This window comes from Thalassophryne amazonica, chromosome 20, assembly GCF_902500255.1.
Source record: "Thalassophryne amazonica chromosome 20, fThaAma1.1, whole genome shotgun sequence".
Lineage (NCBI taxonomy): Eukaryota > Metazoa > Chordata > Actinopteri > Batrachoidiformes > Batrachoididae > Thalassophryne > Thalassophryne amazonica.
The window spans coordinates 51,064,425-51,091,891 of NC_047122.1; the positions used below are offsets into that span (position 1 = coordinate 51,064,425).

A 27,467-nucleotide genomic window follows, 5' to 3' on the forward strand; every position below is an offset into this window, starting at 1 on the left:
CTGGCTGCGACGCCCATGCATGTGCACATGTTGTAAAGACAACGCTGCTGCAGGTGGCTGTGGACAGCACAGACTCGTTGCAGAACTAATCACATGCTGACGCTTCATTTTGATTTTGATTATAAGCGTCATGGTCGCAGTTCGCTTCGTTTTTCTTTTGTTTGTTTGTTTTCTTTCAGTCTTTTATGCTCTCTGCACCTGCAGGCTTTTCGGTGATGGGAGAAGTCCAGGTTCATTCATCCACTTTTTCTTGATGATTTGTGACTTCGGGACTTTTTTCCTTTGTTCAGCTAACGCTGTGTGACCAGGCCATTAGACAGAATGATTATTACACAGGTGTGCCTCAGGCTGGCCACAATAAAAGGCCACTCTAAAATGTTCAGTTTTGCCTTATTGGGGGGGGTTAGAGGGTCAGAAAAACCATTCAGTATCTGGTGTGACCACTGTTTGCCTCACACAGTGCAACACATCTCCTCATAGAGTTGATCAGCAGCCAGACGCCATCAAATGTGAGCATTTGGCCACTCAAGTCTGTTACGACGAAGAACTGCAGTCAGGTCGAGACCCCAGTAAGGATGACAAGCAAGCAGATGAGCTTCCTTGAGACTGTTTCTGACAGTTTGTGGAGAACTTCTTTGGTTCTGCAAACCGATTGTTGCAGCAGCTGTCCGGGTAGCTGGTCTCAGACGATCTTGGAGGTGAACTTGCTCAATGTGGAGGTCCTGGGCTGGTGTGGTTATACATGGTCTGTGGTTGTGAGACCGGTTGGATGTGCTGCCAAATTCTCTAAAATGCCTTTGGAGATGGCTTATGGTAGAGAAATGAACACTCAGTTCACAGGCAACAGCTCTGGTGAACATTCCTGTAGTCAGCATGCCAACTGCACGCCCCCTTAAACCTGCGACATCTGTGGCATTGTGCTGTGTGATAAAACTGCACATTTCTGAGTGGCCTTTTATTGTGGCCAACCTATGCAATAATCATGCTGTCTAATCAGCATCTTGATACGCCACACCTGTGAGGTGGGATGTTATCATCTCAGCAAAGAAGTGCTCACTAACAAAGATTTAGACATATTTGTGAACAATATTTGAGAGAAATAGGTCTTTTGTGTATACAGGAAATGTTTTAGATCTTTGATTTCAGCTCATGAAAAATGGGGGCAAAAAAAAGTGTTGCGGTTACATTTTTGTTCAGTGTATATCTCCGTTCAGACTCATGAGTCTGTCTGAGTTGAAGTGCAGGTGGGGGGGCACATCTACCTACATGCTTACTGCAACAGAAATAAAATGCAGACTTTTTTCTATTTTGTTCAAGAAACTAATCAAGTATCGAGTTGCATACTTCATTTTCAAGCTTTTTCCATGTATATTTATTTGCACGTGGCTACACGTATGAAACTCATTGTTTCTCGGTGGACTGTTTGGAGAGAGCTATTAAATTGAGCACATTGTGGTTTCGTTGAAGGAGTACATTTTTTGACACTCCTCAGAGCTCTCAGTACACGTTAAAACAATCACTATTGAAATATTAGATGTATGCCTCTCCCAATATAATGGCTTATTTATTTATTGCATTAAAAGTTTTAGTAAATCTATACTGTGCCACCCCTTTAAAGAAAAAGCTGGGTTAGAAAAACTAACTATCATGCTGCCTTTTTCTGAAAATTGTCTGAAATTGTGCATATTGGAAAGTGGCTGTGATTAACAATGAACAGTATTTTCAGGTTTGAACTGCGACACATAGAATTTATTTAAATTATTGCCATTAAAAAAATCAGACCTTGAAATTGAAAGGTCAATGAAAGGATGCAGATTTTTCTGGCAAGCCAGGTCTCCTCGTCTGAGCCTTAAATTCTGTCAAATTTGCACCACGTCCTCTTGTCAAGTTCGCTCAAAATCAATTGAGTTAAATGGACTTTGACTGGTACCAAATTATTCTGCAGCGCTAACACTTATCTGTCACAGGTACTACTCGTGCCTTTGTTCAAACTTCCCAGCGGCCTCGTTTGGGAAAAGGATTGGTAATTTGTCCACGCTTGGTGGGCATATATAGCAATTGGCTTGCGGTCACTTTCACTTGGGAGATGAAAAATTGATAGAAAATAAATGTAGAAGTGTGCAGGTAAGTTTTCGGTCCCAGTATTAATGAGCTAGTGCACCAAATCTAAAGGTCATAGTGCCTGTGTGACTGGTTTACGGCTAACTTAATTTTAAATTAATGTTCTCATGGCGCATAATCTGAGCACCAAGAAACACCTGTTTCACACCAGATGTGGGTTTTTTTTTTTTTTTTTTTGTGGACATTGCAGCTGAGCTGTGGAACTGCTGCGATTCCCGATGTGCATGTATTTATACCATGGGTGTTTGTGCTGCAGAGCCAGCTCTGTCTTTCCACATCATTTGTCTTTGATAATAGCTTTCTTCCCACTCTGTCTTCTGTGGAGTAACTGTTTTTTTAAGTGACTTAACAAGGTGCTTCATTATTATTTTTAATCTGCGCATGCAGCCGAGCTGATCAGTGGTCAGTTGACCTGGTTGCTCTGAAAGTACACATAGAGTTGGATGTGTTAATTTCAGTTTTTCAATTTATTTTCATTTATATAGCGCCAGATCACAACAAAATTGCCTCAAGTCGCTTCACACAAGTAAGGTCTAACCTTACCAACCCCAAGCGCAAGCACATAGGTGACAGTGGTAAGGAAAACCTCCATCTGATGAATGAGGAAGAAACCTCAAGCAGACCAGACTCAAGGGGGCAACCCTCTGCTTGGGCCATGCTACTGACACAGTAGACAATACAGGAAATTTATACAGGAAATTTTGGGAACCAAGATTTTGCTCATTTACTAGTGTGCTTGGGGTCATTGTCTTGTTGAAACACCCATATCACGGGCATGTCCTCTTCAGCATAAGGCAACATGACCTCTTCAAGTATTTTGACATATCCAAACTGATCCATGATACCTGGTATGCGATATATAGACCCAACACCATAGTAGGAGAAACATGCCCATATCATGATGCTTACACCACCATGCTTCACTGTCTTCACTGTGAACTGTGGCTTGAATTCAGAGTTTGGGGGTCGTCTCACAAACTGTCTGCGGCCCTTGGACTCAAAAAGAACAATTTATTACAATTACAATTATTATAATTATTACATATTATTACAATTTATTACTCTCATCAGTCCATAAAATATTCCTCCATTTCTCTTTAGGCCAGTTGATGTGTTCTTTGGCAAATTGTAACCTCTTCTGCACATGTCTTTTATTTAACACAGGGACTTTGCGGGGGATTCTTGCAAATAAATTAGCTTCTCACAGGTGTCTTCTAACTGTCAAAGCACTTACAGGTAACTCCAGACTGTCTTTGATGATCCTGGAGCTGATCAATGGGTGAGCCTTTGCCATTCTGGTTATTCTTCTATCCATTTTGATGGTTGTTTTCCATTTTCTTCTACATGTCTGTTTTTTTTTTGTTTTTTTTTTTGTGTCCATTTTAAAGCATTGGAGATCATTGTAGATGAACAGCCTATAATTTTTTGAACCTGCGTATAAGTTTTCCCCTCTCCAATCAACTTTTTAATCAAACTACGCTGTTCTTCTGAACAATGTCTTGAACGTCCCATTTTCCTCGGGCTTTCAAAGAGAAAAGCATGTTCAACAGGTGCTGGCTTCATCCTTACATAGGGGACACCTGATTTACACCTGTTTGTTCCACAAAATTGACAAACTCACTGACTGAATTCCACACTACTATTATTGTGAACACCCCCTTTTCTAATTTTTTTTACTAATAGCCCAATTTCATAGCCTTAAGAGTGTACATATCATGAATGCTTCGTCTTGTTGGATTTGTGAGAATCTACTGGTACCTTGTTTCTCATGTAACAGTAAGAAATATGAGGTCTGTTAGAAAAGTATCCGACCTTTTTATTTTTTCAAAAACCTGATGGATTTGAATCACGTGTGCTTGCATGAGCCAACCTTGACCCTTCGTGCGCATGCGTGATTTTTTTTTTCACGCCTGTCGGTTGCATCATTTGCTTGTAAGCAGCCTTTGTGTGAGGATGGGTGTAGTCTCTCGTCGTTTTTTCTTTGCAAGGAAATGGCGGAACGACTGGAGCAATGCGACTGCATCATATTTTGCCAGAAACTGGGCGACAGCCAGGTGGAAACCATTCGGATTATTCAGACGGCTTTAGGTGGCTTTTCAGTCGTGTGACTATCCGAGAAATTGTGGACGAGCTGGGCATGTCACAACATGTCCTGTGAGGCTTCAACACGGTGGCGCTTTTGCTGTGCCGATGAATTTCGCTGCAACTCTTTTCATGGCCAAATCTTCTGTCACAGTGGAATGTGCCGAAAAAGTGCTGATGTCCACCTCTTCTGCAATTTCTCGGATAGTCACACGATGGTTCCACATTTCAGCATGTTGATGGCCACCCAGAGCGTTGCGCGCTCTCCACCGTTGTGCGGACATCTTTAAACTGGTTGTACCGCTCCTTAATCTATGTGATGCCCATTGGATCGTCACCGAAAGCCGTCTGAATAATCCGAATGGTTTCCACCTGGCTGTCGCCCAGTTTCTGGCAAAATTTGATGCAGTCGCGATGCTCCAGTCGTTCCGCCATTTCCATGCAAAGAAAAAACGACGAGAGACTCCACCCATCCTCACACAAAGGCTGCTTACAAGCATGCGCACGAAGGTTCAAGGTTGGCTCATGCAAGCACACATGATTCAAATCCATTAGGTTTTTGAAAAAAATAAAAAGCTCGGATATTTTTCTAACAGACCTTGTATACTCAAAACCTGGATTAAACTTTTTAGTCACACAGCACTACTATTATTCTGAACACTACTGTACTTACAGACTTGCCACCTGAAGCAATAGCTTTTCTTTAAAAAAAAATCTTTATATTCCATATCCTGAATATCATAGAGCTCTTTGTGAATTTTATTGATGAGTGTTTAGAAGTCATCTAGGCCAGGATAAGCAACGCAAGATTTGCATTCACCACCCTCAAACCCATCTGGAAGAGTACCAACATACATTTTCCCACCAAACTGAGACTGTTCAACACCAATGTGAGATCTGTGATGCTGTATGGGTCGGAGACCTGGAGACTGACCGAAGGGCTGGAGCACAAGCTGCAGGACTTCATCAACACAAAGCTTGCAACAGATCCTTTGCATCAGATGGCCTGACAGAATTGCCAACGATGACCTTTGGCGCAGGACCAGAGACCAGTTGGGGACATCATCCGGACACAAAAGTGGAAGTGGATCGGGCACACTCTACACAGAGGACCGAACAGCATCATGTGGCAAGCATTGGACTGGAACCCACAGGGGAAAAAGAAAAAGAGGATGACCAGTGACAACTTGGCGCAGGACCCTGGAAAGCAAACTGAAGACCATCAAACTGTCCTGGCGAGAGGCAAAGCGGGCAGCCCAAGACCGAACACACTGGAGATCTGCAGTGGAGGTCTTTTGTTCCTGTTGGAACCCAGAGGATTAACGAACAGACATCTAGAAGTGTGCAGACTATAAAAATGACTTGTCATTGAGTAGTGGTCACTTGACTTTTTTTCTCCAATTCCTGAAATGTTTTAAAAAGCAAAAATAATTTTTCATTTCCGTGACCTCTACACTAGATAGATACAACACTAAATTGTTAATTATTTCATGATGGTGCTTCCTGTCTTACTGTATGGTGGTAAGATGTGTACACTAACCAGTGACCTAAAGCGATGACTGAATGCCTTTGCAGGATCCTTAGGTGCCACTGGAATGACTTTGTATCAAATGAACGGTTGCTTGCTTAGACTCGTAGGGAGTATTACTTGCATTGGGAGAGAAAGTCACCAACCACATTTTGGCCATGTGGCTTATGTCTATAGGTGCTTCAGTGGCTGAAGAAGGCTAAGGGAATGCCCATTTATGTGACTGCAACAGATAAATGCTTACTTTGGAGAGACTGAGATGGGCAAGTTATCTGCCTAGATGGTTGCTGTCCAGGACAGACACAAGACAGTTCCGTATTAATTCCACATCTTTCTGCAGTCAGAGTTTACATATTTAGCAACATTATAAAAGTTTATTGAAGATGCTTTCTTACTGTGTTCCTGAAATAACCTTTTGAAAAATGTCAAAGTCCTTTGTTTCCTGTTGTCATTGCTCAGTCTTAAGAATGTTCATACTTGATGCCAAGTCATTTCCCAGGAAATTTTAAAGGGTTCCTGTCAGTTGGTACCAAATAAATGACTCTTATTTCATATATTCAAGAGTCTTTTGCTTTTGGGTATGTCATTTTGGCAGAAATCGCTCAAAAACAACCCTTTGTTTTGAAGGATTACTGAAATGCCCTTTAGCGATGCAACAGTTTAATTTTGCTCTCTGTCACACAAGCCAATGTGAGTGTCTCTGCTAACATAATCAATCTCTTCTTCTTCATCTCTGACCATCTTTTGAACATAAATCATCTGGCTTGTCCTTGCAGTTGTAACAAGTGGTAACAGTGAGAATGGTGTTCGTGCGTTCAAAATTAATGGAAACGAAACACACATTTCAGTCTAACAGAGCTGATGTCGATGCATGCTAACTTTGATAGTTGCTGTGGAGAAATATATAGGACTTGCATGTTGAATTTGCCTGATTTTGCAAAGCATTGTTTGAACCTGCCAGGGTTTTTAATCATGGTCCTGAGGAGATTATTTTGAATTGTTGATTCAGCACAAATATGAATGATGACACAGTGAAAATGGAAACTATTTATTAAATTAATACTAAATATTTTGGATGACTATAGTAAATTGTGTAATAATTTGTGCGAAATTACTTCAATTTCACCATTAATTTAAGTCGCTATGCTGTCCTGGAGGGGTGTTCCCTGTGTACTTGCACGCTTGTAGAGCCCAGCTTTGTGGCGCCACCCTTGGGGTGCTGAAGTTGGTGGGTGAGCTAGAAGGGTAGTGCTCTGGGTCCTGCTGCTGTGGAAGGTGTATGTGAAGATCATAAAATCCTGTTTTTGGGCAGACTGTGGGGAAAATTCAGTGACGCCAGGGAAAGATCTGTTCACAACAAAGAAAGACTGCAAGCCAAGATCCTTACAGGAAGGAGCAAGTAAGGCCAACAGGCCAGTTATGAGCTTTTGCAGTCTCTTGGGTGGTATCTATCTCTCAAGCTTATCTAGGTTTGTTTGAATAAAATTCATTAGTTATTACCCCACCCAACAAAGTTGGAGGTTATGGTTTCACCCGTTTGTTTGTTTGTTTGTTTGTTTGTTTGTTTGTTTGTGAGCAGCCTGGAGCCCACAATTTTTCATATCGCATTATGAACTTTTTACTGAAGATTCATACCCTAATAGGTAAGAACTGATTCAATTTTCAAGGTCAAAGGGCAAAATCAGGAAAATTCTTGGAAAATTTGAAAAATCCCTATCTGTAACATTGAATGAATATTCAAAAATTTATAACTCTGTCAAAAAAGATCAACTTTCTTTCTGATTTGAAAGTGTTATGTAGGATGGTATCCTTTATTGACTGACAAAGTTTGATCCAGATGTGATCCAGGTTACTGATTTTGTGGTCATTTAAATTTAGCATCGAAAACCCCATTTAATGTATATTTTACATTATATCTTAATAAAACATGCCTCAATCACTCTCATATTTGAAAGTGAGCTGCAGACTGGCACTCACTATCACCTGATACAGTTTGAGCTGGATCTGATCCAGGTTACTGATTTTGTGGCCATTTAAATTTAACATTGAAAACCCCATTTAATGTATATTTTACATGATATCTTAAGCAACATGCTCCAATCACTCTCATATTTGAAAGTGAGTTGCAGACTGGCACTCACTATCGTCTGCGCTTATCTGGATTTTGGATTTTATGAACATTTGAATTTCATATTAAAAAGCCCATTTGGTGTACATTTTACATTATGTCGCAAAAGTGCCTCAGTCACTCTCACTGGTGACAATGAGGTGCAAACTGGCACTCTCAATCAGTAGACATTGCATCTGGTCCATATTGTGATTTTAGCGGATATTTGATTTTAACATTGGAAAGCCCATTGATCACATTGAACATTGATCTATATTTTGTTTTATATTTTAGCTTATGGAAAGCCGCTTCTAACAGGACTTTGACCCTGAAATTTTTTTCCAAGGTAAAAATTTATATAATTGGAAACTAGTGTTGGCGGAGGTTTGCGCTCTATGAGTGCGATGCTTTAGTTAGTTTGAAGTTATTGCCACTGTATTTTCCTTCTTCCTAGTCACATTGTAATTAACACTGTTGGATCTTTTGGACTTCATGGTTGTCATGTTGACTGACAGATTATTAATTTTACACTACTTTTTCCCCCTCATTGTGATGCTTCCTGTGCCCTGTATAAAACAAAATTGCATTTTTGTATTTTTATTTTGGGTAAAGGTTGGGTTTGTTATTTTTAAGTCACTGAATTGAAATCTGTTTTGATCTAATGTGTTTGTGCTCCAGTGATGGGAAAGTTGTTTTTTGAGAAATTCTGTGTTGTGAAAGGTGTTGAGTTTTGTTGAACTTGCACACTAAGGATCCATAACTTCCTATATATTATGTCTGTTCACATCTGTGCAGTAGTTACTGGGAGAAGCAATTTCCTCAGTAATTTGCTTTATTACAAAATATGTCTACTGACATTTTAGATCTACCTACATCTGTGTTCACAGGAACTGGAGCGAGTGACGGCATTACAAACCAACCTGCAGCTGGCAGCAGTCATTTGCACTAATGCAAGGAGGTAACCATTTTTCCACAGACATTCAGTAATTGGCTAGATTTCAAAATCAGGCAGTTTATGGGAGTTTGCAGATAATCTGGGTTAAGTGCTTGGATACTCTGACAAAAAAATGACTCCAAAGGAATTTAAGTGTTCCTCCACAAGGCCCTGAAAACAGCCAGGGGACTGGAGTAGAGAATTCAGTGCCAGATGGTTGTTGCATTGTGACTAGAGCAGTCTGAATTCACGTCCAAGAGGTCAACCATTGACCACATTGTAGCTGTGCAAGTACTCTGTGATGCAAACATGAAAATTGGCAGGGCTTCTTTGTAGCCTTTGGTAATTTCTCCAAAGTGTTTGCTTTGTTTGATCGGGTTGTTCTGTGGGGAGAATAAGTTGCTGGACATCATAGCAGGTGTACACACATTGCTGTGAGTACTGCTTGGCGTGGATGGCGTCTCCGATTTCTTTCCAGTGAATCTGGTGCTTGTCAGGGATGGGTTTTGGCTTCCACTCTGTTCAGTAATCTTTATGGAATAAGTGGATATTCTGTTTGCACAATTTAAGATGATTAGAAAAATTGGGAGTATTTGGATTTGAGACTATTGTGTTTGTCTGTATGTGGCACTGTGGTAGACTGGCGGCCTGCCCAGGGTGTACCCAGCCTCACTGCTAACCTCCTGTGACCCTTCATTGGTGTAAGCGGGTTTAGAAACTGGATGGATTGATGGATGGATTTGAGACTGTCCTGGTTCAAGGATATAGTCCTGGTTGTCATTGACTTCATGGATTCAGCCATCCACAATATCTCTATGTGGTGAAAGTGTCAAACTTGAGAGATTTACTTGTTTTTGCAGGGACATTCATGTATTGCTGTGGTACACTTACTAACCCACAAACTTTTAAGAAAGCTGTATATTGTGATTTTGTCTGCAGTGTGTGTAATTTGGACCACTTGCCTACACTTAAGATAATATAATACAGTATATTATACAGTAATAGGTAATTGATATTTCCGCACTATTTTTCCTTTAAATCAAATCAAATCAATTTCATTTATATAGCGCCAAATCACAACAAACAGTTGCCCCAAGGCGCTTCATATTGCAAGGCAAAGCCATACAATAATTACAGAAAAACCCCAACTGTCAAAACAAACCCCTGTGAGCAAGCACTTGGCGACAGTGGGAAGGAAAAACTCCCTTTTAACAGGAAGAAACCTCCAGCAGAACCAGGCTCAGGGAGGGGCAGTCTTCTGCTGGGACTGGTTGGGGCTGAGGGAGAGAACCAGGAAAAAGACATGCTGTGGAGGGGAGCAGAGATCAATCACTAAAGAGAAAGAAACACTCAGTGCATCATGGGAACCCCCCAGCAGTCTACGTCTATAGCAGCATAACTAAGGGATGGTTCAGGGTCACCTGATCCAGCCCTAACTATAAGCTTTAGCAAAAAGGAAAGTTTTAAGCCTAATCTTAAAAGTAGAGAGGGTGTCTGTCTCCCTGATCCGAATTGGAAGCTGGTTCCAGAGGAGAGGAGCCTGAAAGCTGAAGGCTCTGCCTCCCATTCTACTCTTACAAACCCTAGGAACTACAAGTAAGCCTGCAGTCTGAGAACGAAGCGCTCTATTGGGGTGATATGGTACTATGAGGTCCCTAAGATAAGATGGGACCTGATTATTCAAAACCTTATAAGTAAGAAGAAGAATTTTAAATTCTATTCTAGAATTAACAGGAAGCCAATGAAGAGAGGCCAATATGGGTGAGATATGCTCTCTCCTTCTAGTCCCTGTCAGCACTCTAGCTGCAGCATTTTGAATTAACTGAAGGCTTTTCAGGGAACTTTTAGGACAACCTGATAATAATGAATTACAGTAGTCCAGCCTAGAGGAAATAAATGCATGAATTAGTTTTTCAGCATCACTCTGAGACAAGACCTTTCTAATTTTAGAGATATTGCGCAAATGCAAAAAAGCAGTCCTACATATTTGTTTAATATGTGCATTGAATGACATATCCTGATCAAAAATGACTCCAAGATTTCTCACAGTATTACTAGAGGTCAGGGTAATGCCATCCAGAGTAAGGATCTGGTTAGACACCATGTTTCTAAGATTTGTGGGGCCAAGTACAATAACTTCAGTTTTATTTGAGTTTAAAAGCAGGAAATTAGAGGTCATCCATGTCTTTATGTCTGCAAGACAATCCTGCAGTTTAGCTAATTGGTGTGTGTCCTCTGGCTTCATGGTTAGATAAAGCTGAGTATCATCTGCGTAACAATGAAAATTTAAGCAATGCTGTCTAATAATACTCCCTAAGGGAAGCATGTATAAAGTGAATAAAATTGGTCCTAGCACAGAACCTTGTGGAACTCCATAATTAACCTTAGTCTGTGAAGAAGATTCCCCATTTACATGAACAAATTGTAATCTATTAGATAAATATGATTCAAACCACCACAGCGCAGTGCCTTTAATAGCTATGGCATGCTCTAATCTCTGTAATAAAATTTTATGGTCAACAGTATCAAAAGCAGCACTGAGGTCTAACAGAACAAGCACAGAGATGAGTCCACTGTCTGAGGCCATAAGAAGATCATTTGTAACCTTCACTAATGCTGTTTCTGTACTATGATGAATTCTAAACCCTGACTGAAACTCTTCAAATAGAGCATTCCTCTGCAGATGATCAGTTAGCTGTTTTACAACTACCCTTTCAAGAATTTTTGAGAGAAAAGGAAGGTTGGAGATTGGCCTATAATTAGCTAAGATAGCTGCGTCAAGTGATGGCTTTTTAAGTAATGGTTTAATTACTGCCACCTTAAAAGCCTGTGGTACATAGCCAACTAATAAAGACAGATTGATCATATTTAAGGTCGAAGCATTAATTAATGGTAGGGCGTTCTTGAGCAGCCTGGTAGGAATGGGGTCTAATAGACATGTTGATGGTTTGGAGGAAGTAACTAATGAAAATAACTCAGAACAATTGGAGAGAAAGAGTCTAACCAAATACCGGCATCACTGAAAGCAGCCAAAGAGAAAGATATGTCTTTGGGATGGTTATGAGTAATTTTTTCTCTAATAGTTAAAATTTTATTAGCAAAGAAAGTCATGAAGTCATTTCTAGTTAAAGTTAAAGGAATATGCGGCTCAATAGAGCTCTGACTCTTTGTCAGCCTGGCTACAGTGCTGAAAAGAAACCTGGGGTTGTTCTTATTTTCTTCAGTTAGTGATGAGTAGTAAGATGTCCTAGCTTTACGGAGGGCTTTTTTATAGAGCAACAGACTCTTTTTCCAGGCTAAGTGAAGATCTTCTAAATTAGTGAGACGCCACTTCCTCTCCAACTTACGGGTTATCTGCTTTAAGCTGCGAGTTTGTGAGTTATACCACGGAGTCAGGCACTTCTGATTTAAGGCTCTCTTTTTCAGAGGAGCTACAGCATCCAAAGTTGTCCTCAATGAGGATATAAAACTATTGACGAGATAATCTGTTTCACTCACAGAGTTTAGGTAGCTACTCTTCCCTGTGTTGGTATATGGCATTGGAGAACATAAAGAAGGAATCATATCCTTAAACCTAGTTACAGCGCTTTCTGAAAGACTTCTACTGTAATGAAACTTATTCCCCACTACTGGGTAGTCCATCAGAGTAAATGTAAATGTTATTAAGAAATGATCAAACAGAAGGGGGTTTTCAGGGAATACTCTTACGTCTTCAATTTCCATACCATAAGTCAAAACAAGATCTAAGGTATGATTAAAGTGGTGGGTGGACTCATTTACATTTTGAGCAAAGCCAATCGAGTCTAACAATAGATTAAATGCAGTGTTGAGGCTGTCATTCTCAGCATCTGTGTGGATGTTAAAATCGCCCACTATAATTATCTTATCTGAGCTAAGCACTAAGTCAGACAAAAGGTCTGAAAATTCACAGAGAAACTCACAGTAACGACCAGGAGGACGATAGATAACAACAAATAAAACTGGTTTTTGGGACTTCCAATTTGGATGGACAAGACTAAGAGACAAGCTTTCAAATGAATTAAAGCTCTGTCTGGGTTTTTGATTAATTAATAAGCTGGAGTGAAAGATTGCTGCTAATCCTCTGCCTCGGCCCGTGCTACGAGCATTCTGGCAGTTAGTGTGACTCGGGGGTGTTGACTCATTTAAACTAACATATTCATCCTGCTGTAACCAGGTTTCTGTAAGGCAGAATAAATCAATATGTTGATCCATTATTATATCATTTACTAACAGGGACTTAGAAGAGAGAAATCTAATGTTTAATAGACCACATTTAACTGTTTTAGTCTATGGTGCAGTTGAAGGTGCTATATTATTTTTTCTTTTTGAATTTTTATGCTTAAATAGATTTTTACTGGTTGTTGGTGGTCTGGGAACAGGCACTGTCTCTACGGGGATGGGGTAATGAGGGAATGGCAGGGGGGGAGAAGCTGCAGAGAGGTGTGTAAGACTACAACTCTGCTTCCTGGTCCCAACCCTGGATAGTCACGGTTTGGAGGATTTAAGAAAATTGGCCAGATTTCTAGAAATGAGAGCTGCTCCATCCAAAGTGGGATGGATGCCATCTCTCCTAACAAGACCAGGTTTTCCCCAGAAGCTTTGCCAATTATCTGTGAAGCCCACCTCATTTTTTGGACACCACTCAGACAGCCAGCAATTCAAGGAGAACATGCGGCTAAACATGTCACTCCCGGTCCGATTGGGGAGGGGCCCAGAGAAAACTACAGAGTCCGACATTGTTTTTGCAAAGTTACACACCGATTCAATATTAATTTTAGTGACCTCCGATTGGCGTAACCGGGTGTCATTACTGCCGACGTGAATTACAATCTTACCAAATTTACGCTTAGCCTTAGCCAGCAGTTTCATATTTCCTTCAATGTCGCCTGCTCTGGCCCCCGGAAGACAATTGACTATGGTTGCTGGTGTCGCTAACTTCACATTTCTCAAAACAGTGTCGCCAATAACCAGAGTTTGATCCTCAGCGGGTGTGTCGCCGAGTGGGGAAAAACGGTTAGAGATGTGAACGGGTTGGCGGTGTACACGGGGCTTCTGTTTAGGACTACGCTTCCTCCTCACAGTCACCCAGTCGGCCTGCTTTCCCGGCTGCTCGGGATCTGCCGGGAGGGAACTTTAAATGATGAAATAGGTTTGAAATTCAGCCACCGCTGCGTGACTTGTTCCAATTACTGCAATAAAAATGACAACCATATTGTCATTTTTATTTCTATTGTCAGTTGTCTCACCACGATATACTCCATTTATCAGCAGGTAGTTAATTTTATAATATACGTTAATGAATGAATAATGAACGTTGAGTATTACATGTCTGATGTATTAATTTTTTATGATGGTATATTCTTTGGTATCCTGTGTGAAGGCAACTGACTGTGGCAAAAGAAGGATTCACAGAGGCCAGCCTGGGTCTACTGGCCAATCAGAGAAGACGACAGCTACTGACAGGCCTGCTGAAGTCTCTGAGGACCATCAAGACTCTCGTGAGGTTTTCACACAAAACCACAAACATATTGTAGCTTAGGATATGTTCAGAGTATAAATCCAAATCCCTTTTTTGACATATCTAGATAGGCCTTTGAAAGTATACACAGCAAAAACAAAACCCCCACAATAATCAGATTGATGAAATTCAGATTCAAACAAGGTTTGAATGTGGTTTCAAATGTGATTCTAATCTTGTTTCTACAGCTGTGTCACAGTCTGGTTGCTTTGTACACTCAAACTGGATTTCAAATGTATGTTTTTTGTCACTTTTAACAGCTGATGCTTTACGGACGACACCACACCGTTCACTGTACAGTGTTCCTATACTGTGGGAATGAGTTATAGTTGGTGCATTTGCAATAGCATTTTGAGTGCTATACAATTTTTTTGTTTGTTTACCCCTCTGTGTGGCCACTCTGGGGCTCTGTAGGTGTAGACACCTTCATGTGAGCACCTTGGAAATTGGGTTCTTTTAAGGCACGTAGGTTTTTGTTTTTTTTATATGAAAGTCTGGTGGATTTTGGCCATGGTTGAGTGTGTCATTATATCTGTAATATGTACAAATGTGTAGTGTGTGTGTGTACAGCCTCTCTCTCTTGTAAGAACAGCTAAGTAACATCATACATTACATGTTAGAGTGATATATGGGAAACACTGTACCACCGAAGTTTTGAATATGCTGAAGTTGCCGCAATCCAGTCTCTTCTTGGCAATTACCAGATACGTTATCAGCTTACTTACTGAGACCTACATCATTACCACATCAACCCAGATAAATATATACTCTCAGTGGCTGTGATGTCTAGACATATAAATCTGATTGGATAATTTAGTGTGGACAATCTGTTTAAAAAGATGTGATTTGAAAAAAAAGATCCATTTGGCCTGCAGTCTGAGTATAGAGTGACTAGAATACAGATCAGCATACCAAGACTATCAAGTCTAGTGTTAGCAGCTAATAATGAAGCCACACAAGCTGCAGAAGTACTGATGCCCCAAACAGTTCTTCCTCATTCATAGACAGCTGATTTTCAGTGGACATTGAAGCTGGACCGATATCAATTCTGATTCATTCATCCTGGAATGAATTCTTTCCTGCTCTTTACTTGTTGCCTGCTGTTCATTTTACAACAGTCTTTTCAATATTTTAGCAGTGTGTTCATAACTCACACGTGCCTCGGATTGAGCCACATATGGTATCATTTAATATTGTGACCTCGTGTGACTGTGTTGTAGTAATGTCTTTGTCCTCTCATTTGTCACAGCAAAGAACAGATGTAAGACTCAGCGAGATGCTTGAGGTATTTTCCCTTCCAGACACCTACAGACACATACGTAAACACATTCTTAAAGAAATATTTGTGCTTGTATGTGCGTCAGAGCCAAACGTGCACAAGTACGGGACCCTAGGTTATTAAGCTCAGACGTGTCTCGTGAAAAGGTTTGGCTACCATAGAATTGAATCTGTAGACATCTGAACAATGTATGTAACAACTTATATATATATTATACAAATAATGGATGGTAAGGAGTCCAACATAGAGAAATACTGGATGACGAAAAGTTATATTGGACGAGGCGCAGCCTCTGTTGGACGACTTGCCATCCATCAGTTGTTATGTTCTCCACCCCCCTCCCAAATTAAGCAAACAACAAAGAGTCAAGTAAGTTAGATCAATTTATTTTGTTGTGAACAGCATATGATTGATTCTGATGCGATGAATGCTTCTAAAAGGTCAGTAGCGTGCTTGTCTACCTTCTTAGTGTTTTTGGCATCCTTGGAGTTCAATATTTCCACCAGTTCCTCCTCTGTGAACTCAGCAAACCTCGCTGGCAGACGATTTTCTGTTGTTGACGTTTGTTGCCATTTTTTCAACCAGCGTCTGTCAGCTAGTTCTTGACCTTTGTATGCCGTGCTATTGGTCAGTGGGAACCGATCCAATATAACTTTTGGTCCTAGCCTTTTTGGATCCCTTTGGATCCAGCATAACTTGCTGACGCCAAGCATGCCAAAATACAGGTAAATGATGGACAGAAAGGCTAATCTGTGATTGGCTATTGCAATCTGAGTGGAGAACATACATACATACATATATATAAAAAAAAATGGTTTAAGATTTCTGAACCTCACCACATCAGTCAAAATGTCCTAGCGGAGAAGTCACAAAAATCACATGAAATGCTGTGATGATCCAGCACAACACATAATTTCCTCCTCTTACTGTCATTTATAGTATCATCTTCGAGCCTCACATATGAAGGTTAGGGAAAGAGCAAAAAATATGTTAAGCTGCTATTATATCTGGCCTACTTTGGTGCTTTCTGCCTGAGATACAACTCTGTGTACCTCGGTTTATGTCCTCAATCAGTTGTTGCTTGGCTGCATTGAGCACCATGTCCTCCTAAGCCAGCACACCACTCAACAAAAGTAAGGAAAAGTCCTTGACGTGCAGACGGGTCCGCGCGTCGGGACGCAGCCGGCGCGGTGCGGCGGCACAGGAAAAACACCTCTGTGTTTATAACCATTTGTAAAATCCAGGCGGCTTTTGATGGCTTTCAGTGGAGTGAGTATATGAGAAATTGTTTAACAGCTGGACATGTTCCAACTTGTCCTTAAGGCTTCCAACAGAGGTGTTTTTCCTGTGGCGGAGCGTCGCGGCGGCTGTGAGCCAACGCTGCAATCCCATGATACTTGCCATTAAAGGGGATGTTAAGCATTTTTTCCAGCAAGCTAATGTAGGTCGCTGAGTGTTGTGTAAACACAATGTTTGCAGCTAAAAATACCCAGTCACTGAAGAAATGCAGCCTAAAAACACCCCTTTTTAGGTGTTAAAACAATTCTTCCGTTTTGAGCGAGAGCTCTTCTGTTATTCTTCTTCAGACTTTGTTGGGATTTCATGTAGACTGCTCGACTGGTTTAAAGGAATTGTGCCACTAAGAGGATGTTTGACCTGAAACACCAACCACATTTAACTTCAACAAGCACACGAAAATAGATTTTGCACAATATGACCCCTTTAAATGAAATCACATCTGTGTTTTTTTAGGAAGAAGACTATCCAGGTGCAATCCAGCTCTGTCTGGAATGCCAGAAGGCTGCCAGCACCTTCAAACACTACAGCTGCATCAGGTACCATATGCCCAAATAAATTCTGGATGTACAATAGTTGAAGTTGCAGACTTCAGCTTCTGTGGCTGTGTTTAATATTTTTGTTCTTCATTTGAAAAGGATTTAAATCATGTTAACAAGGATTAATTTTAAATAAGATATCACCTGCTTTTAGCTTATATAAATCATACTTGAATTTTTAAAATTAACATCCATAAAAAGCTGAACTTTGCTGACAAATGCATGTTGGAGAATTTCATTTACACAGATTGCAGCCATGACTTGTGAAGGGTCTCAGTTTTCTGGCTAGAACATATCTAGAAGTTTGCTGTAAAGTTGCTGGACTTTTTTTTTTTTTTTTGGTCTTAAGGACATTTTGCCACTCACACAAATGACTGAGAAGAATTAAGTCCTATATAGACACTGAGGGTGTTTGTGTCATCATCAGAAACATGGGAGGGTAGATACACACACATCCAAATGGGCAGTGGTGGGCACAGTTCTGAACTGTGCCTCCGTAAGCAGAGGAGAGCTGGTTTCAGGAGAAACTGCACTATCCTCTGCAGTCATAGAAGAGCTGGTCAAAAGATAATTGCTCTCGACACCATATTAACTCACCGGCAATATCAACCAAGTCATCCAGAGGCATACAGTTTTAACTTATGGTTAAAAATTTAACCAAACAAATTTCGGACATGTTATTTAAATTAACGTCACTTCTGAAGTATTATAAAGTGAAAACATTAGCTATATGTTTTAGTTTTAAAGTATTGCACTACTTTTTAAGGTTTTAGTGTGGACATGCTGTGTCCAGGTGCATTATGGGTAATCTCAGTACAGTCACGACAGGAGAAATGCATTTGAGAGGCTCTGATGAGGCTCAACACGGACAACAGCATTAAACTCTTTGTATACTGTGCCTAAAACTCTTGTGAATATATTCTCTGGGTTTATAGTTGTTGTTATTGTGTTTGTTTTATGTAAAAATGCCAGAAATAGCTCAGGTTGGTTTTCCATTATTGTCAATTGGAATCACTGAGTTGCAATCGATTCCTGTTTGCTTTATAACGTCTTGCTTATTGTCCTACAACACTTTGTCATCTTTGTTCCAGAGTAATAAGATGTCTGAAATTCGGTTTGCGTTCATTAAATTCCACGCAGATTAAATGTAGCACACTGAATATTTGTTTTGGCACGTTTTCACGGTCTCTACTGCCATCTACTGACGAGTAGTGTTCATGGCAGTATTTGCCCTAAGTATTGACATAGCCCATAAGCCTTTACGCACCTGAGAGTTGTTGCAGCGTCTTGCAGCAGCTAAAGAAATAAAAATGTACATTTTGGTTGTATAATGTTCATTACTGTTGTCGTGGATTCTGTTGGTTAAACCGCAGCAACTCTCTGGTGCGTGAAAAAACAAAAACTGGTACGCAAAAGATTATGGGTAAGGGTCTGAGCATCTGGGTGCCAATCGATGGCAGTGTTCTATGCATTTTGACCCCGGTTATATCAGATGGTAATCACAACTTGACTTTTGTTTTTTTCACATGGCTTTTTTTTTACGTGAGTAAAATGGCATATTTTACAAAAGCACATTTATATGTAAATATGAACACACACGTCACATCACAGTAACGTGTTGGTTTTTACATAGAATTAGTGAGTCAGCCAATCAGTGTTAGCAGAGGCTCATTTACCCATAATCCCTTTGGCATCTGTCTGTGTTTGTTACAAAACTTCAGAATTAGTGCATTATTTAAAATTAAAAGATATGTGTTATAGTTTAACTTTGTACACATGACAGAATTAACAATAATGGAGTTATTCTATCCGGATTTAAAAAAACAAAATCAAAACCATAAGTCAAAACTGCTTTATTTTCCAAAACCTCTGCCTCACAGCGACACTGCTATATTCTGTTAAGGAATAATGATGTATTTTTTCTGTGTGTGTAGAGTTGAACTTTCAGCTGCTTTACTGCTGCAAGCTGTGTCGTAAACAGGAGTTATTCTATCCGGATTTAAAAAAAAAAATCAAAACCATAAGTCAAAACCGCTTTATTTTCCAAGACCTTTGCCTCACGGCGACACTGCTATATTCTGTTAAGGAATAATGACGTATTTTTTGTGTGTGTAGAGTTGAACGTCCAGCTGCTTTACTGCTACAAGCTATGTAGTAAACAGGAGCTTCCAGCAGTGGGCAGGGGACACAAAGACAGAAGTGCTGACTCATTGTTGGGGTCTGTGGTCGCCTTTATTGCTACCAGAAGCGATCGTGGTGTTAAAACTCAAAATCAGCTTGTTAGTAGCTGCAAGTGTACCAGAGACAATACTGAAAGTTATCGGTTAGCTGTAGCTTCCGATAAATTTTTGGGTGGTTTATCGGTTTAGCCTTATAAAAGATAACGTTTCAGTTAGCTGATTAGCTGTTATCAAAGCTAACGTTTTGGTTAGCTGTGCCCACCACTGCAAATGGACATTGTTGCGATGGAACAGATGTGGAGTGGAGTGTAGAGCAGCACTGATTGTCAGGCTGTAATCATTCTTTTACTACAGTGAATATGACTTTCCTGTCCTGACACCTTAACACAGATTTTTGTTTGTATTTTACATTTGATAAAATGTTCAAATACATAAATATTTATGATTACATACATTATGCATCTACAACCCCTGGCAAAAATTATGGAATCACTGGCCTCGGAGGATGTTCATTCAGTTGTTTAATTTTGTAGAAAAAAAGCAGATCACAGACATGACACAAAACTAAAGTCATTTCAAATGGCAACTTTCTGGCTTTAAGAAACACTATAAGAAATCAGGAAAAAAAATTGTGGCAGTCAGTAACGGTTACTTTTTTAGACCAAGCAGAGGGAAAAAAATATGGAATCACTCAATTCTGAGGAAAAAATTATGGAATCATGAAAAACAAAAGAACGCTACAACACATCACTAGTATTTTGTTGCACCACCTCTGGCTTTTATAACAGCTTGCAGTCTCTGAGGCATGGACTTAATGAGTGACAAACAGTATTCTTCATCAATCTGGCTCCATCTTTCTCTGATTGCTGTTGCCAGATCAGCTTTGCAGGTTGGATCCTTGTCATGGACCATTTTCTTCAACTTCCACCAAAGATTTTCAATTGGATTAAGATCCGGACTATTTGCAGGCCATGACATTGACCCTATGTGTCTTTTTGCAAGGAATGTTTTCACAGTTTTTGCTCTATGGCAAGATGCATTATCATCTTGAAAAATGATTTCATCATCCCCAAACATCCTTTCAATTGATGGGATAAGAAAAGTGTCCAAAATATCAACGTAAACTTGTGCATTTATTGATGATGTAATGACAGCCATCTTCCCAGTGCCTTTACCTGACATGCAGCCCCATATCATCAATGACTGTGGAAATTTACATGTTCTCTTCAGGCAGTCATCTTTATAAATCTCATTGGAACGGCACCAAACAAAAGTTCCAGCATCATCACCTTGCCCAATGCAGATTCGAGATTCATCACTGAATATGACTTTCATCCAGTCATCCACAGTCCACAAATGCTTTTCCTTAGCCCATTGTAACCTTGTTTTTTTCTGATTAGGTGTTAATGATGGCTTTCATTTAGCTTTTCTGTATGTAAATCCCATTTCCTTTAGGCGGTTTCTTACAGTTCGGTCACAGACGTTGACTCCAGTTTCCTCCCATTCGTTCCTCATTTGTTTTGTTGTGCATTTTCGATTTTTGAGACATATTGCTTTAAGTTTTCTGTCTTGACGCTTTGATGTCTTCCTTGGTCTACCAGTATGTTTGCCTTTAACAACCTTCCCATGTTTGCATTTGGTCCAAAGTTTAGACACAGCTGATTGTGAACAATCAACATCTTTTGCAACATTGCGTGATGATTTACCCTCTTTTAAGAGTTTGATAATCCTCTCCTTTGTTTCAATTGACATCTCTCGTGTTGGAGCCATGATTCATGTCAGTCCACTTGGTGCAACAGCTCTCCAAGGTGTAATCACTCCTTTTTAGATGCAGACTAACGAGCAGATCTAATGCAGGTGTTAGTTTTGGGGATGAAAATTTACAGGGTGATTCCATAATTTATTCCTCAGAATTGAATGAGTCCATATTTTTTTCCCTGTGCTTGGTCTAAAAAAGTAACCGTTACTGACTGCCACAATTATTTTTCCTGATTTCTTATAGTGTTTCTTAAAGCCAGAAAGTTGCCATTTGAAATGACTTTAGTTTTATGTCATGTCTGTGATCTGCTTTTTTTTTTCTACAAAATTAAACAACTGAATGAACATCCTCCAAGGCCGGTGATTCTATTATTTTTGCCAGGGGTTGTATATATTTGGACATACACACCAAAAGTATAAGACTGTTTTGCTGTGCATACAAGGGATGGAGGCCACACTTGAATACCAGAGGTGAAATTATGTCTGTCACATTGTTTGGGTAATAATATGTGCAGCAGTAGGTGTTTTGTTTCCAATTTCTCATCAGCTTAAACCAGTCGAGGTCATTCTTCTGATCTGTGCCATCAACAAGTCATTTTCACTCAGAAAACCATGACACTTACTGGATACTAAAATGTCTTTGGATCCTGGAGGTGGTGGTTTGTGAAATGCAGCAACACCTGGCACAAACAAATATGCCATGTTCAAAGTCACCTTGCTACCCCATTTTGATCACTGGTTTGAACTTTATTAGGTCCTATTTATCATGTCTGCATGCCTAATTGGATTATGTTTTGTGCTTGAACTACTAAAGAGGTGTAGACAGTGAGTGCATATTGATCAAGGATAGATAAGTGATGTGTGTCACTTTCGTGGCTGGGTGGATATGCGTAACAACGATAGAGCATTTTATTTTCATTGCTAGTAACAGCGTAGGGCTTGGACATCCCAATCAGGTTGTATAGACAGTAACTTAAAAAAGTTATGATATTGTAACTCATCACCTTGAAGGAACACGTAATGATGACGTGATTAGTTTGGGGTGAACCTTGATGCACCACATCAAGCTAAAAAACACATTTGTGTTATATCTCATAAACATGTGTGCCATCTGCTGGCTGGTTAGTGGACACTGGATTGATACAATGTGTGCATGGGAATGATGCCAAACATTTCGTCTGTACTGCAAATTAGTGATGACATACTTGAATCGTGAGTTAGTCCAAACCTGAAGGCTGACGCACCATTACATCCATTGTATCTGGCACTTTTATGGTTCGATAATACTGTAGGTTTGAGGAGATCTAAAGCTTCCAAACAGTGCACATGATCAGTGGCAGGCACACTGCCATCAAAAGCCCATGCTTGTCGCAGTTGCATATTTGAGGTTTGACCAAATGTTAAAAATTCCTTAAAGCTTTTGTAACTCTTCTTCTTATGACTTCACCTGCATTTCACTCATTTGTTTACTTATCTCACCTTTGCAACAACACCACCACCACCAGTATCAACTAAAAAAGTAAAAATATTCATATTCTGCTTACTTCGTTGGCACTGTCGACACTTCCCGAGGTGGTTTCATAATAACGCCTGCCATTACCTTCATTTATTGTGACATTGTCATTTGGGTGACATAATGAGTGCTTGGGAAGTCATTGTATAGCACAGTATTCATAAGGGAATATTATGCCCAGAGGTTTGTTGTGGCACACAACATTTATCCCCAATTTTTCCTCCCACTTGCAGATGACATTTATTTGAGTGGATATCCCGTTTTCTCCGCTGCTTCATTAATTTGTCATTTAGGGTGTTTTGTGTTCATGAGGATACTCATTGAACACATTGAAGGAAAAAAAATGATGGATAGTAGCTCTGTGGCTTGGAGTTAGACTACAAGTGGGAATCAGTTCTAGGTCTGTACATCATGCTACCTGCATTGTCCCAGTCCGTCCAGGTGTAAAATGGATACCAGTTATGGTAGAGAAAATAACCTATAATGGACTATCATAACATTCTGGGGGAGTCGTCATCTGCCTCATGCTACAGTATCCTGGGATAAGCACTGGCCTGATGGTCTTTAGAGTCTGCATAGGACTGTGTTCTCTTCATCTGTTAGACATTATGGATGATGCCAGTCACCCTCTGCACATAGTCATCAGCAACTAGAAGAGCCTCTTCAGCTACAGACTGCTCCTTCCAAAGTGCAGGACCAACAGACTGAAAAATTCCCTTGTCCCTCAGGCCACCAGACTGTACAACTCCTCACTCAGGGGGAGGAGGAGTAACAGGAAGACAGAGGACGGGAATGAGAGGAACAGTAGTAGCCAGTAAACCAGTATTGATCAGTATGTCTGGTATTTATATTGTGGTTCTTACCCTATGTGCTGCTACAACCCTTGGCAAAAATGATGGAATCACCGGCCTCGGAGGATGTTCAATCAGTTGTGTAATTTTGTAGAAAAAAAGGAGATCACAGACATGACACAAAACTAAAGTCATTTCAAATGGCAACTTTCTGGCTTTAAGAAACACTATAAGAAATCAGGAAAAAAAAATTGTGGCAGTCAGTAATGGTTACTTTTTTAGACCAAGCAGAGGGAAAAAAATATGGAATCACTCAATTCTGAGGAAAAAATTATGGAATCATGAAAAAACAAAAGAACGCTCCAACACGTCACTATTATTTTGTTGCACCACCTCTGGCTTTTATAACAGCTTGCAGTCTCTGAGGCATGGACTTAATGAGTGACAAACAGTACTCTTCATCAATCTGGCTCCATCTTTCTCTGATTGCTGTTGCCAGATCAGCTTTGCAGGTTGGAGCCTTGTCATGGACCATTTTCTTCAACTTCCACCAAAGATTTTCAATTGGATTAAGATCCGGACTATTTGCAGGCCATGACATTGACCCTATGTGTTTTTTTGCAAGGAATGTTTTCACAGTTTTTGCTCTATGGCAAGATGCATTATCATCTTGAAAAATGATTTCATCATCCCCAAACATCCTTTCAATTGATGGGATAAGAAAAGTGTCCAAAATATCAACGTAAACTTGTGCATTTATTGATGATGTAATGACAGCCATCTCCCCAGTGCCTTTACCTGACATGCAGCCCCATATCATCAATGACTGTGGAAATTTACATGTTCTCTTCAGGCAGTCATCTTTATAAATCTCATTGGAACGGCACCAAACAAAAGTTCCAGCATCATCACCTTGCCCAATGCAGATTCGAGATTCATCACTGAATATGACTTTCATCCAGTCATCCACAGTCCACAAATGCTTTTCCTTAGCCCATTGTAACCTTGTTTTTTTCTGTTTAGGTGTTAATGATGGCTTTCATTTAGCTTTTCTGTATGTAAATCCCATTTCCTTTAGGCGGTTTCTTACAGTTTGGTCACAGACGTTGACTCCAGTTTCCTCCCATTCGTTCCTCATTTGTTTTGTTGTGCATTTTCGATTTTTGAGACATATTGCTTTAAGTTTTCTGTCTTGACGCTTTGATGTCTTCCTTGGTCTACCAGTATGTTTGCCTTTAACAACCTTCCCATGTTTGCATTTGGTCCAGAGTTTAGACACAGCTGATTGTGAACAATCAACATCTTTTGCAACATTGCGTGATGATTTACCCTCTTTTAAGAGTTTGATAATCCTCTCCTTTGTTTCAATTGACATCTCTCGTGTTGGAGCCATGATTCATGTCAGTCCACTTGGTGCAACAGCTCTCCAAGGTGTGATCACTCCTTTTTAGATGCAGACTAACGAGCAGATCTGATTTGATGCAGGTGTTAGTTTTGGGGATGAAAATGTACAGGGTGATTCCATAATTTATTCCTCAGAATTGAATGAGTCCATATTTTTTTCCCTGTGCTTGGTCTAAAAAAGTAACCGTTACTGACTGCCACAATTATTTTTCCTGATTTCTTATAGTGTTTCTTAAAGCCAGAAAGTTGCCATTTGAAATGACTTTAGTTTTGTGTCATGTCTGTGATCTGCTTTTTTTCTACAAAATTAAACAACTGAATGAACATCCTCCGAGGCCGGTGATTCCATAATTATTGCCAGGGGTTGTATACAATGCTGCTGGAACCTCCATTTCCGTGAAGGAGTCTTTCAGAAGGTATCAGTAAAGTTCTATATAATCTAATATAATAATGGATGGCATAGAGTTATCCATTACCTGAATTTCATAACATCAATGTGAGTATATGTTCATGCTTGTCTGCTAGAGTCATCTGTAGTACCTGGACTGAAGGTAATAATCGTGTGCTTTTTCTGGCAACGCTGCAGAACCTATTCATAATTCAAAAATATCCTTTTAAACATTGGTACTCTTATATGCACTGATGGGCACTGAAGGTACTATAGACTTGCTGCTCAAAGTTGCTTGATTCCTCAATCTTTAGTTTTCTATAAAGTACTGAAGTCCTTACATTAGTGCCAGTCCTCTGGCCTTCTCAGGTGCATTCATCCAGTTAGAGCTGTGAGTTGGAAATCTTTAAACAACTTAAACCCATGATTGAGCACAATTAGTGTTTGGTAGCTGCTGGGACACATGGAGGCTTTATTTCACCATGTCCTCCTATTGTCCCTATCACTAACCCTTTTATGAGATTTTATTTTCCACCCCTAAGAAGGTAGTTACTCTGTCACAGTCCATTTTTATCAGTGTGCATGAGCAGCTGTGGAGCAGTTTAACACCCCACAAGTCAGCACAGTGTTTATCAGCATTAAACCTTGTTGCAGCCAGTGAACAAATGTATAACCTCATCATGTAGTCATTGGCATTCCTGCCTAAAGGTTCTACAACAGCATGAGTAAATTTTGAAAAAGATGATTATTTCATACATTTCTGGTCATAAAGGAATGGTAATATTGGTAGAAACTCAAGCACATCACTAATAATGAATGATCGCATTTGTTGTGGCAATTATACATATATTAATGCAAGACTATCAACTTCATCTCGTCTTGCACATTTCCTGAAGCCGGTTTATTTAGCAAATTTAGCAGTGTTGTTCCTTACAAAATTGATGTTGCACATGAAAATCATTATTTCTACTCTGTCACACAATCAGGATTTCCATTATTTTGTTTACAATTGTGTACCTTTGCATTCGGGATCCAAATGTACTAGTTATTTTTCAAATGCCATGGAGAAAATCTCTGTAAAGCTCCCCCACATATCCACTTCATCTAACGGCCATCATCGTATTAGTGAAAGTATTTTGGTTTGGTATGCCAGTCTATTAAATGCACATCCCAATGCAGCTGTCTGTTGAAGAGGAGCAAAGTGCATGGAGAGGGGCAAAGGGCCGTGGTATTACTTTGTGAATCATGAATACACATATAATCAATGGGTAGATAGCTCTACAAGTGCTACGGTATGGAGCTAAATCAAGGCCAAAAGTTTTGTAATCTGAAAATAAAAAAAGATTGAAAAAATACATTTTAAAACTGAAAATTCAATGTTTGTTCTTGAATTTTATAATCATTTAAAAAGTATTAGCAAAATACAAATAAGTGTAAGATATATATTTTTCAGTTTAAATACATTTTTGATTCAGCTCTGTAATTTTTTTGATCAAATAATTTATTTTCATTCATATTTCTTTTTTTCGCCTTCAGATCTTTTTTTCACTTTCAGATCTTATTTTTTCAGTTTCAAACTTTTTGCCCCGTTCAGGCATGGGAGGGCGTGGCTTTGATTGAGAGGGGCGTGGAATTGGGAATAACAGCAGAGCAATCAGTCCTCATATGTTGCTTTCAGGAAACGTGGGTACTTTGATAGATAATGACTCTGCTCCTGTCTCCATCGTGGATTACTACGTGGCTGGCGCGTGAAAGAAAATAGAGAGAATGAAAGCTTATTATGAGGCTTTAAACCCTCGAGATAAAGCTGTGTATTGTGATCGATGTGTAGCAGTTAGTTCAGTGGATCCGTATGTTGTACCGGTTAGTGAATTTAATGACGATGTAACGGAGTTGACCGCCCGTAAATCCAAATCCAAAGGCGCCCGGAAGAATGCTCCGGCTGCCGGCAGTGTTTAGAAGCCTCACCGTTACAGGCCCGGCACTGAGGCTCTGAGAGAGATCCACC

The 27,467-nt window shown here is 39.9% G+C and overlaps 1 protein-coding gene across 1 annotated transcript in view; it reads left to right on the forward strand.

The window, feature by feature from the left end:
* The window catches only part of vps50 (VPS50 EARP/GARPII complex subunit), a 208,962-nt gene that overhangs the window by 41,481 nt on the left and 140,014 nt on the right, over window positions 1-27,467 (forward strand). The window contains exons 6-9 of the mRNA XM_034161518.1: window positions 8,726-8,796; window positions 14,174-14,291; window positions 15,561-15,596; window positions 17,343-17,425. Coding sequence (XP_034017409.1) covers window positions 8,726-8,796; window positions 14,174-14,291; window positions 15,561-15,596; window positions 17,343-17,425 — 308 coding nt within the window. The remainder of the gene's footprint in view (window positions 1-8,725; window positions 8,797-14,173; window positions 14,292-15,560; window positions 15,597-17,342; window positions 17,426-27,467) is intronic.